A 15,575-nucleotide genomic window follows, 5' to 3' on the forward strand; every position below is an offset into this window, starting at 1 on the left:
ACTGAATTCTTCGACATTCATGGCAAGCCAAGTATTTGAAGACGACTTCACATGTTATCATTTCAAAGGTCTACGATGGACTATCAAGCGATTCGCGGTGTGGAATTGAAGTGGTGATCTCGAAGTGATTCAGTGCAGCCAGCAATGGGAGAAACTTTAGCGGTACTCTCTACAGATTACTCTGGGAATAGAGAGAGCGAGTATGTATGCATAATCTGTACACTGAAATGGGACTCCTGCTTTCATCTGCCCCATGTGGCAACAATGTCCCACTCACTGAGTTTTCTGGGTGAGCTTGTCAGTCAGTCACTAATGTATTTACAAAGAAGGAGAATGCACTGTTCAAGCACGCTGCACACCATGATTGTTCTCTGCAGCTTGCGAGAACTGCGGTCCAAACCGTTGAGCTGTACTTGATCTTCAGCCTCATGTACACGCGAGCTCACAAGCTCAAATCAGTTAATGCTGCACCATCGCACAGTCCACTGTAACTCTCTTGCTCCCATTGGCTTTTCTCGCTTATCGGACATCGACGTCAACTGAGCCACTTCTGCACTTATTTCACCGGTGGTCTGGGAGAAGATGTGAAAGGCAACACAGCGTTTGGTTGTCGGCATTCTGTGGCTTGCTGATGGGTCGACAAAAGCCTCTCCACTCCCATCGAAGTTGCTGTGCTCGAGCTCAGATTCCAGGACTTGGTCAACGATGCACACGACAGGCACATCAGTCTGCGGTTCACTTTCTTGTTCAGTCCTGATCAGAGGGCTCCCGGGGGGGAAGCGCTTTGAAAGTGTGTGAAAGCCTCAGAGCCTATAAATGGTCAACGTCAAGGATTATCCTGCTACGATGTAGAGCAAGAGGTGAATGCCCGAGACCATTGCCAGTGGGCCACTTCTGCCGAGTCTTGCGATGCACTGCAAAAGGTTCACCTCTTGGACGGTGACCTCACGCTGGAAAGTCAATGCTAAAACAGCTGCAGAGAAGTGCTGCCGCCTACCCTGTGCGATATGTGGTTCTTTTCAATGGCTAGTCTTTCTCTTGTTTTGGCATGTTTCTCCACTTAAGCCCTGCAGCCTTCGTGTGAGTGGTTCATATCATTTGGGGACCTATGATTTTGTATCCAAGCTGCCTCGCTCCAATTTCACAACCCTCGACAAAACGCCGCAGTGTCTGCAGGAAACCCACCCACGAGCGACGGATGCCCACGCTGAGCAGGCCAGGACCATCGGCATAACTTTGAGGACCAGGATGTCGAAGAACCTCAAGGGGCCGACCAGAAGACAGCCATCGCACGACGCAGCCGCACTCCTTCAGCCGACGCCGTCGGAGCAGCGGCGGCGCACCACCGGCTGTTTGGGCGAGCAGGAGCAGGTCACAGCTGCTTGCCGTTCCTGCGGAACGGGTCCTGAGGCGCGCCAAGCACATCGGCCGCAGTCTCGGCGGCCAGCGGGCTGGTGGCGGGGCCGGCGGCCAGTGGCTGCCAGAGGGGCGCCGCAGTGGGCAGCAGAGACGATGCCCAGGGGTCCAGCGTGGCGTGGACCCCCGACGGAGGTCACTGGAGCGGCATGTAGGGCCAGTTGAACGAGCTGCCGGACAGCAGCATATCGCGGATCAGCGTCTCGATGGGAGTCTTGCCCACCAGGCGCACGAAGAATAGCTGCTCGATGACCTGCGAGCTGACTGTCCGTAAGCTGGGTAGCCGCAGCAGCAGCTTGCCGAACCGCGTCGGCTGGTTCGGGTACTGAGTCCGGCAGTACTCTTCGAGCGCGCACTGGGACTTCTCCTGCAGGCTTTCGATGTGCGCCACGTCCGAAAGGCCGCAAGCGTCTGCATCAAGAGATTGCCACATGGGCGCGATATTAGTCAAAAGCGGCGGCGACGGCCACGCTTTGCGAAGCAAGAGGCAAATGGTACAATAGACAATGAGACAACGAGAACAGCAGAAACAACCAGCAAAGGTCGTGCACATAATTGGTATTCAGTTTGGGCATCGCTCTGATCGACAACAAAGACAGCACAGTAACAATAAGAACAGCGCTCCCCTGCGACCGACAAAGCCTTGAGGTGAAGCATGTAAGTCGTCCGTTCGTGCCCACTCGCACAAAAGAAACTGCGAAAGAAACACCGTCGCAAAGCCCAGGGGCCTGGGTACATGTCTAAAGGTTCTGCTCACAGTGCGACCGACCGCGTGCACTTAATTGATTCCGACGTCTGGTGTCACGGGGCCACTGTGTAGAACCGCCGCCCGGCTGGCGGCTCTTCCACGCTTTTCTTTTGCGCATCTTTTCTCTCTCGTTCAGTTTGGCCGCGGCGCAAGCATCTCGTGCGAGGCGCAGTATTGCTGTCTCGCGTCCGAAGATTACAGGGGAGGGCCGTGCCTAGCCGAGCCGCTATCTGCTGCCTCGGTCGAGCTGCTCGGCGCGCTTCCTTCTGGCGTTGGGTGGCAGCTATATGTACTGCGTTGCTATTTCGGGTGGTGGACGTCTGCCTGCGGGTGCGTGCATACATATACGGCTTCTCTCGCGTTCACCTTGTGACCTCCGCTGACCCCCCGCGAGGTTAAACGGCGCGGGACCTTCAGGCATCGTTAAGAATCCTTTAAATGCGCGGCGGCGGGCTACGGCAACAAGGGCGTGTGCCGGCCGTCCCGCTGCCTTGTCTTTACTGCGCGGCCATTGGAACGCGGACAGCGCGCAGGGAAAAATAAAATAAAAAAACGACGTCATCCGAGCCAGCTTTGCTGCATGGGCTAACGCCTTCGTCAGCAGTTTAGCCCGCTCAATACGGCGCGCGCACGAAAGAAGTCGCGCTTCTTTTATAATTTTTCGTTGTTGAGCCTCTGGGCCTCTCGTTACACGGCGCCGCAATAACTCGACTATTCTCGTGCACGTCGAAACCACAATGAGCGGCGCGGTAGTCATTTCTTATCGGCGCTCCGAAGGCAACGTCGTGGAGGGGACAAAAGAAATTATGAAAGGAGACAATGGAGAAATATCTGACCAGAGGGAGGATTCTCACTGGCGAGGTCGAAAGGTGAACTCGTGATCAGCCACAGGGCAGGTGCTGAGCCACGGCATGTGCAGGACGCTATTAAATTGGGAGGGCTGATGGTCTTCCCGGCGCTCACTGCCTCGTGCCGGGACACAGTTACTCCCTTCTGTCCGCTCCATCCGCACATACCGATTAATTGTGAAATTTGCAGTAATCTTTGCCGGCGCGTGACCATGCAACTGGCGCTTACGGATTGGGAGGATGCAGGCTTGTCTATTCCTTTTGAAGCAGCAGAGCTTCAGCTTGTACTGCTATTTCATTGCTTATGTTTGCCTGTTTTGAGAAACTGTTTTATTTTCGCTGCCCTGCTAAAATCCGGAAAACAAGTGCTGCAGTATCAATACATAAACAAAAAACTGGCGCGGATGACCGCACTGTATGCGACTGTTGCGTATGTGGAACGGCCACCAATTGAAGTGCTTCTATATCCGGCCCTCTCCTTTCAGCAGCACGCTGTGTCGACTGGACATTAGTATCTTTCGAGAGCCTCAGTACCTTCGGCCGTCTTTCACCGGCCAGGAAACAGAGAATGGCAGTGGTCCTATACCAGCAATTTCCTATCTTAACAGGCAGCCTGTACGTGCACAGAGTTTGTGCCCTTCCTGTGTTCATCCGGGGCATCTGCTCTTTATTATATGTTTTCGATTCCAGCTATCATTCTGGGCACATGTTCAACAGATAATACGCGTGCATGTTTGGTTAACTGTAGTAAGACTGACATTCGAGCGAGTTGGTAAAGCATGTTGAAAAATTGTGAGCGCTGGAAATTTTTCAACATGTTTGGTTAACCTTTCAGCCTTTCCTGTCCCTCATCCCACAAGCTTTTCAGTCAGCCAGCTGACTCTGAGCTTCTTGGAGGTCTTTTTTCTCGCCCTCAATTTCGCATTAGTAGCAAATAATGGGCTTGAGCAAATTCGCTAAGACAGAACTCTCGATCATTCCAGGCGTTCTAGAAGAGGCGCCACAGGGACATGTCGATGCAAATAAAACTTCCTTACAGACTTTTCGCTCACAAGTCCACGTATACCTATCTCGCCACAAGCGACAAACAAGACCCTGCCGTCGCGTCACCGGAACGAAACGAGCGTTCTGACTATTTTTTTTTTCTTCTTTTCGCCGAACGCGACCCACAGTAGTTACCGCGTGTAATGCACCGCCACGCGGCAGCTCTCTTGTCGCACATGAGCCGACACGCGTGTGACGGGCTCCCCAGCCGCACGACGAATGGCGCGAGGCCCGTGTGACAGCCTTCCGGGGCGTAGACAAAACAATCACAGCTGTTTCACGCGCGGGGGGGTGGAACAAAGCGCCGAGCGAGCGTGCGGGATTAGGGGCTGTCGACGACAAAGCATCAAGAATGGAGGAGCAGCGGCGCCTGTATTCCGCATTCAATTTGGCGCGCTCCTTTCCAGACAGCGACACGCCCGAGGCGTCGGGAGGGAACTGGAGAGGAGGGAAGAAGACTACACACACAAAAAAAGCAGCGCAGCAAAGACAGTCTTGCCGAAGAAAAAGGCGGGGGCGGCGTCCCCGGTTCCAATTAATTAAAGCAAGCCCCAGCAATAGCGAGCAGGCGCTGTCGCTGCAACCGTCGACGCTCCTTCTGCGGCTGCTTTTCGCGAGACACAGGCGCAAGCTGTGCCGCACAATTAACACAATTAACACGAGAGCGCCGACGGGACAAACAAGCCTCACAGCCACTACTACAGTTGCCGAAATAAGAAGGAAAACATAGCGGGCTGGTCGTAGCCGCCAACTCTGCTGTGCTCCTTGCGCGCCTTTGCTTTGCGGATATAATCTTGCGTGCGTGCGTGCGTGCGTGCGTGCGTGCGTGCGTGAATGAGTGAGTGAGTGAGTGAGTGAGTGAGTGAGTGAGTGAGTGAGTGAGTGAGTGAGTGAGTGAGTGAGTGAGTGAGATAGTGAGTGAGTGAGTGAGATAGTGAGTGAGTGAGATATTGAGTGAAAGAGTGAGTGAGTGAGTGAGATAGTGAGTGAGTGAGTGAGTGAGTGAGTGAGTGAGTGAGTGAGTGAGTGAGTGAGATAGTGAGTGAGATAGTGAGTGAGTGAGTAAGATAGTGAGTGAGTGAGATATTGAGTGAAAGAGTGAGTGAGTGAGTGAGTGAGATAGTGAGTGAGTGAGTGAGTGAGTGAGTGAGTGAGATAGTGAGTGAGTGAGTGAGTGAGATAGTGAGTGAGTGAGTGAGTGAGTGAGTGAGTGAGTGAGTGAGTGAGTGAGTGAGTGAGTGAGTGAGTGAGTGAGTGAGTGAGTGAGTGAGACTTATTGCCACACAAATTTCAGCATCCAGTACCCACACCGAAACTTGAATGCTTGGAAGCCTTAACACTCGCTCATGTGCTCATAAAATAACTTCCCCGCCTTTCCGTTGCACGCCTTACAAAAATAGCGTCATAGACAGCTTCCTCCTTGACTTGGGTATAGGAAGCTGAAGAATCGGAAACCGTCAATACGTAGGTTAATAGTAAGGCTAACGAACATGGAGTACTGACCAATACGGTTATGCGAGAAAGTTTGCCTGTGTGACAGAAACTGAAGATCAGTGAGAACCGACAGCAAAGAAAGCATTGAGGTATCAGTCGCTGAGCAAAGAGTGCCAGAATAGAGAACTTCCGAGAAAAAAATAAAAAAAAAATACAAACGCGGTACCAGCAGAAGCACCGCACAAAACAACGTCTCAAAGTTTTCAACGATATGACTGCCTAAATAAAAAGAAAGCGCAAAAGACGGCACACTCACAACATTGGAACAGGTTGGAACTATCAATATAACAAAAAAAAAAGCGCCCAATCGTCACATAACTCCTACAGCCACTTGCGTATTCAGTAGGGGCTACAGCACTGCTGAAATAATTTGCTTGTCCAGGCTGCGTTTACAGACGCTGCAACCTATAGCACTTTACCGCACTGGTCTGAATGGTCTGAATATTCATGGCTTCATTTCGGACAGAACATATCAGAGCAGCCAGGCACCACTTGCGGGAGACAGAAAAAGAGAGAGAGAGAGAAGTAGCCTGAGGTAAGTGCGCTAATTATATTACCGGGACGCAGTGTTTGTTATTCATCCGTTCGGAACCAAATTACAAACGACGCAAACCACACACTCCAAATGACGAAAGCACAGAGAAACACACGCACACACACCCTTAAATATATCAGAAAAAAAGATAATATAAGCTTGTTTGCCATCCGCCTTATTAACATTCACGCCGATGACAGCCAAAGCACAAAGTGCAGTTCATTGAAAGCTCAATTCGCAGAGATATATTGTTTATTTTCTGATTCTTCCATCACGAACACACTTTTTATCAAGTGTGTCCCTTTCATAACCCGCGACTTGGAACCCCTCTTGTTTAGCAGCTATACACATCAACTCATTCAACAGCCGCTTGAATCTGAAACTGAAAAAAGGTAATGGCGGCCATGCATGCAGGGTGAGTCAATGCTGTCATCAATATACGTGGGGAGCCACAGCTCTCCGATGCCTCTTTTTATGGCCAATAAAAAAGGGAACCTGTCGGCGCCGAGTGGTCTCTGCACAAAGACGAAGGGAAAATAAATAAACAAAACTGCTGTTGCTTCTCTATCCGCTCGATCCCAGCTTGGAAGGGCTGCTCAGACATGCCGAGCACGCAGCGGGGTGCGGCCGCAGATTAGTCCGCCTGCCTCTGGTCTCGGGACTCGCACATGTGCGCGCGTCAAGTGTGATTCCGTACTCAATTAGGCGCGGAATAATTGGGAGGCGGCGAAGGCGATACCAGAGCCCTGCTCATTAGGAATCTACAATGGCCGCGCATTCTCCGTTTTTGCCTTCTTGTTTGTTTGCCGCTTGAAAGAGCAGCACCACACACTAGTGCTGCGGGCGCGTTCGTAGGAGAGGGAAACTTCTTGTTTGGACATGGCTGCGGTGCGGTTTAGTGGAGGGAGTAGTAGGGAAAACAAAGGCGGGCAATATCAAATGCCGCACTGAGAACACGAGACGCTGGCGGCCGGTAACGAACTGAGACGCCAAGGTAGAAATTCTTCTCGTTCCTGAGACGCTCACTTGCCCATATGTCGACAACGGCAACGTAGCCCGAAAGCCTTCGAAGGCGACCATTTCACATCTTAGGCCATTCAGTAGTCCTCGGCAAGATCATTACGAAAACTTGGCAAACAACGTTCAGTATCCCAATGAGTTGCGTCGTCCGAGTTCCAATCTTCTCCGCATTCTATGGTCCTCTTTGAGTTTGCACCAGTCCCCATAGCACTATATGCGTTTGGTTTCCTGCGCGGAAGCCGCCGCCATAACTAAACCGGGAGGGAAATACCGAATCGTTAATTTGCTGTCAAGGGCCTCGTGTTTGTTTCTGTTCTGGCCCCTCGGGAAAAAGAAGCATGATTTTACGAAATTGCTGGGCGACTCGGATCACATCGGAAGGAGACATGAAAACTTTTCTGTACTAGTCTGCCTAAAGTGTTCGTGCCAAAACGCGTTTGCTTCCCCCCCCCCCCCCCCCCCCCCCTAAGAAAATACAGAAACTTATTTCCGATTACGCAAAGCCAGTGTCCGAAGGAATCGAATGCAGTCGGGATTCCGTGGCGCAGTTATCGGCCCCATTATCTGCGCACACTTCTCTGCCGCCTGCAGTTTTAGGCGCGATGCGGGCGCATGTGCTATATCTTTCCGCGGCAGGCCCATTTGGCGCGCAGGAGCCCTGCACGCATACACCACAAAGACTCGGAGACAGCCTGTTCCCTGGGCGGCACAGGGGCGAGAACAAAGGGGCATCGCTGTTGCGTCCGCGCGTCGGCAAAACGTGATTAATCGCTCGTTTATGCCGACTCCTACGTCAGCCCCGTTGGGAAACGCGCGGGGCGAGAAAGGGTTTTCTTATACGCTTATTTCTCCCTGCGTCTTCGAACTGCGAACGATAAGGACGCACAATTCGACGGCCTGAGTTCGGAGGAAAGGCTGAGCAGAGCAGTAAAAGAAAGGTGCGATTCACGCTGTGCTGCGTGACTCGCACTCCCCTCTACTCACGCTCTCCATCACAGGGATTAAATATCCTTCGACGACCTGTTCAAAGACGATGCTGTTTTTCTCCATTGAGCTTGCTGTCCTCCGTGTGGCCCATGATCCTGGCGCTTTACCGTGAACAATGCTGTCGTAATCCCAAGAAAGCAAACGAGTAGCGAACGCATACTCAGCACTCAAGTGTCGCATGTTCTGGGTTGCTACGTTAACACCGATACCTTTCATTTCGACGACTCGTAGCCATGTGAGCTCCAAAGTAGGCCATTTCTGCCGTCTTATTAAGCTAGCGTCGTCTGCATCTCGCGTAACCACACGATCTGCGAATCGAAAGGAATTCACGGCCAAATATGGCATGCGGCCGGCGTGACTTTCTGCGCGCAGAATATGCTCCAGTAGTGAATCATACCGCCGACCCCATCCGATCTACATACATCAGCATCGTTTTTACGTAATAGTAAAACGCGCTATCTGGACTGCTGAGAACAAGTGCTGTGCAGTGCACATGCGCTTGCCACAACATGACAACAACAGTACAGAGGACAATACGGCGACAGGCAGGGAACGTTTCTAAGAAAGGCGCTTCGGTAGCCACAAGGTCGTTTACGACATCTTCCGCGAGTAACAATGCAACGCACAGCAAAAGAACTGCTTCGCTCAAGGGCGGATCCATTCACAAGACAGCGAATCCAGGAAGTGACGGTCGATGACTCAACACTCGTCCGGCAGGAAGGGTGTGTTCCTCCATGCGCTTTTAAAGCCCATCATCGCTGCGAGCACAGGCGGCGCTGCAGTGGCCGAGAGGACGGAAATTAGTTTAGCTCCCGTGGCCCGAAATTCTGCCAGCTGGGCACTTTGGTCGAATGACGTGCGTGGGGCGAAGGGGGTTCTCGGGGCCATTCAGTACGCGGCGCAGGTGGAAGTGCGCGCCCAGTTGCGCGGCCGCCGCGTCGTCCGGCAGAACGCACACCTCGTCATATCGCGATCACGCTGGAGGGAGGCATCTCTCCCTGTACAAGACCGCTAAGTGGAAGGCGGTGCGATGCTGCACAGTGGCACTGCTGTCGCGCGAGACGAGGTTGCCTATATCTTTCACAGGTGGTTCATTTCGTCATGCCATCGCACGGTCTCCATTATACGTGCTGAGTTTAAAACAAACATGCGACTGACCAATACAGATTTTCTTTGTAACTTCACAAGACACCCAGGAATTTAGTTATTTCCTTTTCTCTCGTTTGACCCTATATATATATATATATATATATATATATATATATATATATAGCACAATAAGATAAACGTACTTGGTTGCTAGAAATAAGATGCGAAATTGCGAAACGCATATATATATATATATATATATATATATAAGAAGGCCCGGTCATAAAAAACTATGCTGTCGTAATTTGTACGGGACCAGCACCAGGATAACGCCGTTCCGCAGAATAATTAACAGCGCCCAGCGACGCGAAACGTCAATATTCTTGGCTGTTAATGCGCGAAAACATCCTGCGGGTCGCACCGACCGGTCCGAGAAAAACACTCGTTACTACCTTGTCAAACGAGGCCGGCACCGAACGAAGAAGCGCTAATTGGCTGCACGTTAGGAGGAAGCCAGCATCGCGGAGCAAGCAGCGCAAAAGACCGAAAGCGCTAACCACGGAGCGCGCATGGGCATCAGTTTTCCTCACCGAAGCCAGCAACGCGACGGAGAAGAAACTGCTGCGTGAAGAATACCGCCATTGTTTTTTTTTTTTTTTTCAATGAGGAAGCTTAATATCAGACTGGTGCTGAGTAAACAACTAAGCGTGCCTTATTTCAGTGTCTTCACCGCTAAGATCAAGCAACTGAGCAAAGGAACCAAAAGTGCGAAGTAAAGGAGCACACATCAATAAACGGAGCATGATGCTCTGTTCTGATTGCGGCGAGGACTGCCTGTACAGCAGAAACCAATAAATATTACGCATACGCCAAAAACCGTATTGACGATCACTACCAGCCTGCAGATGCCATACCTCGTATTTTCATTAGAAAGCGCGTAAATAGGGTTAGGAGGTCAGGACAAGCTCCGTTTATTTCTGCCCGCGCACCTGCCCGATGAGTTCTCCTGACCAGTTTAGAAACAGGCCAGTAGAAATACAGGCAGGCTTAGTTTTCTTTAAGCTGACGCATGCAGATTGGAACTGAGTGGTGGTATTTGCACCAGGCTGTGGGGATTTCTATACAGTTTCCAGGCTGTTTAAGGGAGGCGTAGCGCGAAAAAAGACAGGGACGAGAGAGACACAGGACCAGCGCTCTCACATCCCTGTCTTTTTTCGCGCTAAGCCTATGCTTTACCAACTGGCCCAGAACACCACTATGCTCAGTTTCCAGGCTATAAGACAGACACATTAATTTGCAATTCCTTCCTTCCTTCCTTCCTTCCTTCCTTCCTTCCTTCCTTCCTTCCTTCCTTCCTTCCTTCCTTCCTTCCTTCCTTCTATCTTTCTTTCTTTCTTTCTTTCTTTCTTTCTTTCTTTCTTTCTTTCTTTCTTTCTTTCTTTCTTTCTTTCTTTCTTTCTTTCTTTCTTTCTTTCTTTCTTTCTTTCTTCCTTTCTCTCTTTCTTTCTTCCTTTCTTTCCTTCCTTCTTTCTTTCTTTCTTTCTTTCCCTCTTTCTTGCTTTCTTTGTTTCCTCCGTTCTGCAAATTGCAGCCCACCGTATTGGGCACTCACTTGTTTCGGAGCCTTGCTTAAGTCTTTGTGTAAATGCTCCCATTACAAGCGCGTGTTTCAGGCAGCACAGTGTGGGCGTTTGTTTCTTCATACACTACTGCGAGGAGAAGCAAAAAAGAAAAACAAAACTACCGGGAGAAAAGGGCGTCGCCACCGCTCGGCAGATGAGTCACCGAACATGACACGAGGAATCACTTGCCTGAGCGTACGCGATCACGAGGCGGCTTCAAGGTGGTGCAAACAAACAGCAAAAAATCTCTGCGGCCTTTCTTCGTCTCAGCTGGAGGCCAAAATGACAAAAAGGAATTGCCAAACGCGCTCTCTGCACTGTTCCTTACCAAGTATACTTATGCCGTGAAAATTGGCGCCACGCTTTCGTTAGATTCTGTTATACCGCCCGCTCAGACCGCAAGGGAGAAAGTGAAGCGCAAAAAAAGAAAAGAGCGCGGATGAAAGCCCATCGCGATTCTGTTTTGGTTCGAGCCACATCTTTTCCCTTGAATGAAAAGGAGGGAAGAAAAAGAGGAAAATAGGAGAGGGAAAGAACGTGACGGGCTAATGAGGAAACGGCGCGACGAAGAGTTGAAGCACTGTGAAGAATAAGCAAAGCAAAGCTGGAGTGATCATTCAAGCTGATTCGATTAAAAAAGCAGCGCGAACAAGCGAGACAGTTCTCATCGCGGCACTCGACATAAAAGTGCCGAATTTCTCACTCTGGGCCGTAATTACGTACGCCGTTCCCGGGCAACGCTGCAACGATGAAACGCAATTTCATTTAAAAAAAAGTAAAATAAAATAAAATAAATACAACAACAAGGCGCCAACAGCTGAGAGCATGGCTGCGAGACGAGACTTGCACAAACAAAAATCACTCACAGCAGCCTCGTAATCGCACATGGGGAGAGGTTCAAGTCCTCTCTGCTTTTTGGCTTATCCCGAGTTTTATTTGTTTCTCTTTTCTTATTACATTTCACTCCCCCTCCACCATCGAGTGGTTTACTTTCACCTGAATTATTATTCTGCTAATGAATTTAATGCGTCCTCGTTCGCGGAGCTAATTACTACTTGCGCACTGCGGGCAAAAGGAACCCGGGCGATTGTGCCTAATTTGCATACGCTAGCTGCGCGCGCGCTGGCGCGATCGGAGGCAGGCACGCGATCCCACTATACGCCCGGGTCGGCGCATGCGCCCATGCGCTCGAGGAGAATGTACGCAAGAACGTACTGCTTGCACAGCGTGCTGAGAGGGCGACACTATCCGCCAAAGCAAGCGGTATAGAAAGACCACAAGAGGAAAAAGATGAAACATCTCACTCGTGTCCTCACTCTCGTGACTTAGAGTGACGCGTTGAGAGCCCCGGATGTAAGCAGGAGGGAACTGGTATAGGGCGTAAGCGTTAGGCAAGATTTAGGGCTCCTCGCATCTTACTTCGATTGCGTAGTTGCTTTTGAGGCCCGCCACAAAACCGGCCCGCTTGCTGGTCTGCGGTTACGCACCAGATACTCCGCGCACGGAAAGGCAGAAGGGACGTTAGCTAGCGAAGGCGTACAAATCGATAGAGAAGACCACCCAACGAGTGCGCAACTAGTTTTCCTTGATAACATGCAAAACAGGGTTAATCGCATGCCGTAAAATAAAAAAAAAACGACAAAATGGACGGAGAAAAGTGTTATCACATAGAGTAAGTGAAGAACAACCAGAAGAAACAGCGACACCAATGGTTCCAAATAAGCTCATGTGAAGGCAAGGCACTTACGATCATCATCATTATCCGCCTGACTGCCGGAAAAAGGCCTCTCCCATACCACTCCAATTAACCCTGTCCTACCGCCGCGGTGGCTCAGTGGTTATGGTGCTCGGCTGCTGACCCGAAAGACGTGGGTTCGATCCCGGCCGCGGCGGTTGAATTTCTTTGGAGGAGAAATTCTAGACGCCCGTGTACTGTGCGATGTCAGTGCACGTTAAAGAACCCCAGGTGGTCGAAATTTCCGGAGCCCTCCACTACGGCGTCTCCCATAGCCTTAGTCGCTTTCGGACGTTAAAACCCACAAACCAAACCAAACCTAACCCTGTCCTGTCCCAGCTGCAGTCACCCTGTCCCTGCAGGCTTCTTAACCTGATCCGCCCACCTAACTTCCTCCCGCCTTCCGCTACGCTTCCCTTTACTTGGAATCCACTCCATTGCCCTCAACCACCACTGTTTATCTAGTTCGTTAGTTTATGGGGTTTAACGTCCCAAAGCGACTAAGGCTATGAGAGACGCCGTAGTGGAGGGCTCCGGAAATTTTGACCACATGGGGTTCTTTAACGTGCACTGACATCGCACAGCCTTCGGGTTACATGCCCTGCCAAGCCCATTTCTGCCTCTTGATTTCGACTAGGATGCCACGAACCCACGTCTGTTCCCTGGCCCACTCTGCCCTCTTCCTGTCTATTAACGTCACACCTATCATTTTCCATTCCATAGCTCGCTGCGCTGTCCTCAATTTAAGTTGACACCTTTTAGTTAACCTCCACGTTTCTCCCCCATAGGTGAGTATCGGTAAGATACACCTGTTGTATACTTTTCCCTTGAGGGCTATTGGTAAACTGTCTTTCATGATCTGAGAGGACCTGCCAAACGCGCTCCCCCCATTCCTATTCTTTAACTTATTTAACTCGCGTGAGCCTAAACTGCTGTCACTAGCTGCCCTAAGTAGACGTATTCCCCTACCATACATCCAGCGCCTCGCTACCAACCGCAAACTGCTACTTCCGAGACTGTTCAATACTCTCTTGCTTTTCTGCACATTAATTTTTGACCCACCGTTCTGCTCTGCCAGTCCGTCATTGGTCGTGCTTTGCACTTCATCCCCAGAGCGATTTATCAGGCAATGTCATCAGCAAATAGCAGATTACTAAGGTTTCTTCATTAACTCTAATCACAACTCCTGTCCACTGAATACCTCCTTTAAACACGCAGTGAATAGCATTGGCGAGATAGCGCCTACCTGCCAGATATCCTTCGTTATTGGAATTTTATTGCTGACTTTATGCAGGACTTTGATAGCTGCGCAGCCGTAAATATCTTCCAGTATTTTTACATAAGGCTCATTCCGCAATGCCTGCATGACTGCTGAGGTTTCGCCTGAGTCAAATGCTTCCTCGTAACTATGACGGCTTTAAATAGGGGCTGCATATATTCTGCGCGTTTCCCTATCACCTGATTGTTAGTGTGAATACGGCCTATTATCGAGTATCCATTACGAAAGCCTACCTGATCAATCGACTGATTGAGGTCTAACGTCATCTTGACTGTATTAGCGATTACCTAAGTAAATACATTGTAAGACTAAGACAGTAAGCTAATCAGTCCTAATTTTTCAAGTCCTTGACTTATCCTTTTTTTATGGATTAATATGATGTTAGCGTTCTTCCCGGCTTCCGGTACGCTCGAGATCATGAGGCATTGCGTATACAGGGTGGCTAGTTTTTCTAGCATAACCTCCCCTCCATCTTTCAACAGATCAGCTGTTATCTTATCTTTACCAGCTGCCTTCGCAGTTTGAATTCATCCTTATACTTTCTTTACTTCGTCTTTCTTTACTAGCGGTATGTCGCAATGCTCTGCGCTCCAGGCTCTCTCATTAACGTCCTGATTACATCGCCTACTGTATATATTTGTGTAGAACACTAAGGCTACTTTAACCATATGATGCATAGTGCTAATGACATTGCCGCCTTTCTCTTAACGCACACATCTGAGTTTTACCTATGCCTAATTTCCTCTTCACCGCTTTCGGGCTGCCTTCGTTCTATAGAGCATGCTCGATTTCCTCTGCATTAAACTCCCTTAGGCCAGTTACCTTGCGCTTATTCATCAGCTTTGATAGCTGTTCCAATTGTGTTCGGTGTGTGGGGTTACAGGCTTTCATGTTTTGGCGTTTCTTATCGGATCTTTCGTCTTCTAAAACAGCTTTCCGGAATGCTGTCTAAGCATCCTACCACCTATTTCAACTGTGCACTCCCGTTATGATAGCTGCGAGATTATCGTCCATCGCTTGAACATTAAGGTGACCGTCCTTTGTTAAAGCCAAATATCGGTTCTGCAGCGAGATCCTAAATTCCTCTACTTTCCCTCTCACCAGTAACTGGTTAATGGGCTTCCGCCTCTGTAGCTTGTTCCGTTCCCTCTTCAACTCGAGGCTAGTTAGAAACCTTACCCTCCTATGAACGCTACAGTGCACCTTTCCGAGGACCTCCACATCAAGCACGATGCCACGGTGAGCGCACAATAAGTAGTTATTTCATTTTAAAGCGAAAGCCATATTTGCTCTGTTGAGCGAAAACCCTTAACTCACTCTCTCTCTCTCTCTCTCTCTCTCTCTCTCTCTCTCTCTCTCTCTCAGTGCGTATGAGTCTGTGTGTGTATGTGACAACTGCGCTATCCCGCCTTAGTTTCGGTTTCTTTTTTCCCTACCGCCTGCACTACCATCATGAGCACTTCTCTCTCTCTTGTCTGAACCCGCACTCTCTGCTGGAAGTAAACAGTCCACCCTCAGCAGCCGTCTGCGCCTGTTCGTTTACCTCCGTCCGGATGCCAGACACCACAACAACACTCGATGGCATTCATAAAAGATGGCGTCCATCCAGGTTGCTCTTGCCGAGCAACCTGGATCGCACAAGCCTGAGGCAGCACCTGCCATCCCAGGGCATTGGCGCACCGCTTAACTGCTGCACCACGGAGCATGGAGTGTCATGGGAACTCCCGTGGATTTATGATTGTCAAGCAGGGAAGCGAT

At 50.1% G+C, this 15,575-nt stretch overlaps 1 protein-coding gene across 3 annotated transcripts in view; it reads right to left on the bottom strand.

Annotated features, from left to right (window-relative positions):
- Positions 1 to 1,420: 1,420 nt before the first annotated feature.
- svp (COUP transcription factor 2) overlaps positions 1,421 to 15,575 on the bottom strand; it is a 165,130-nt gene continuing 150,975 nt past the window's right edge. For all 3 annotated transcript variants that reach the window (XM_089544215.1, XM_089544216.1, XM_089544217.1), the window contains one exon: positions 1,421 to 1,827. In XM_089544215.1, the coding sequence (XP_089400341.1) occupies positions 1,553 to 1,827 (275 nt within the window). In that variant the 3' untranslated portion in view covers positions 1,421 to 1,552. The remainder of the gene's footprint in view (positions 1,828 to 15,575) is intronic.

The sequence above is a fragment of the Amblyomma mixtum genome, chromosome 5 (genome assembly GCF_055824585.1).
Source record: "Amblyomma mixtum isolate Tamu chromosome 5, ASM5582458v1, whole genome shotgun sequence".
NCBI lineage: Eukaryota > Metazoa > Arthropoda > Arachnida > Ixodida > Ixodidae > Amblyomma > Amblyomma mixtum.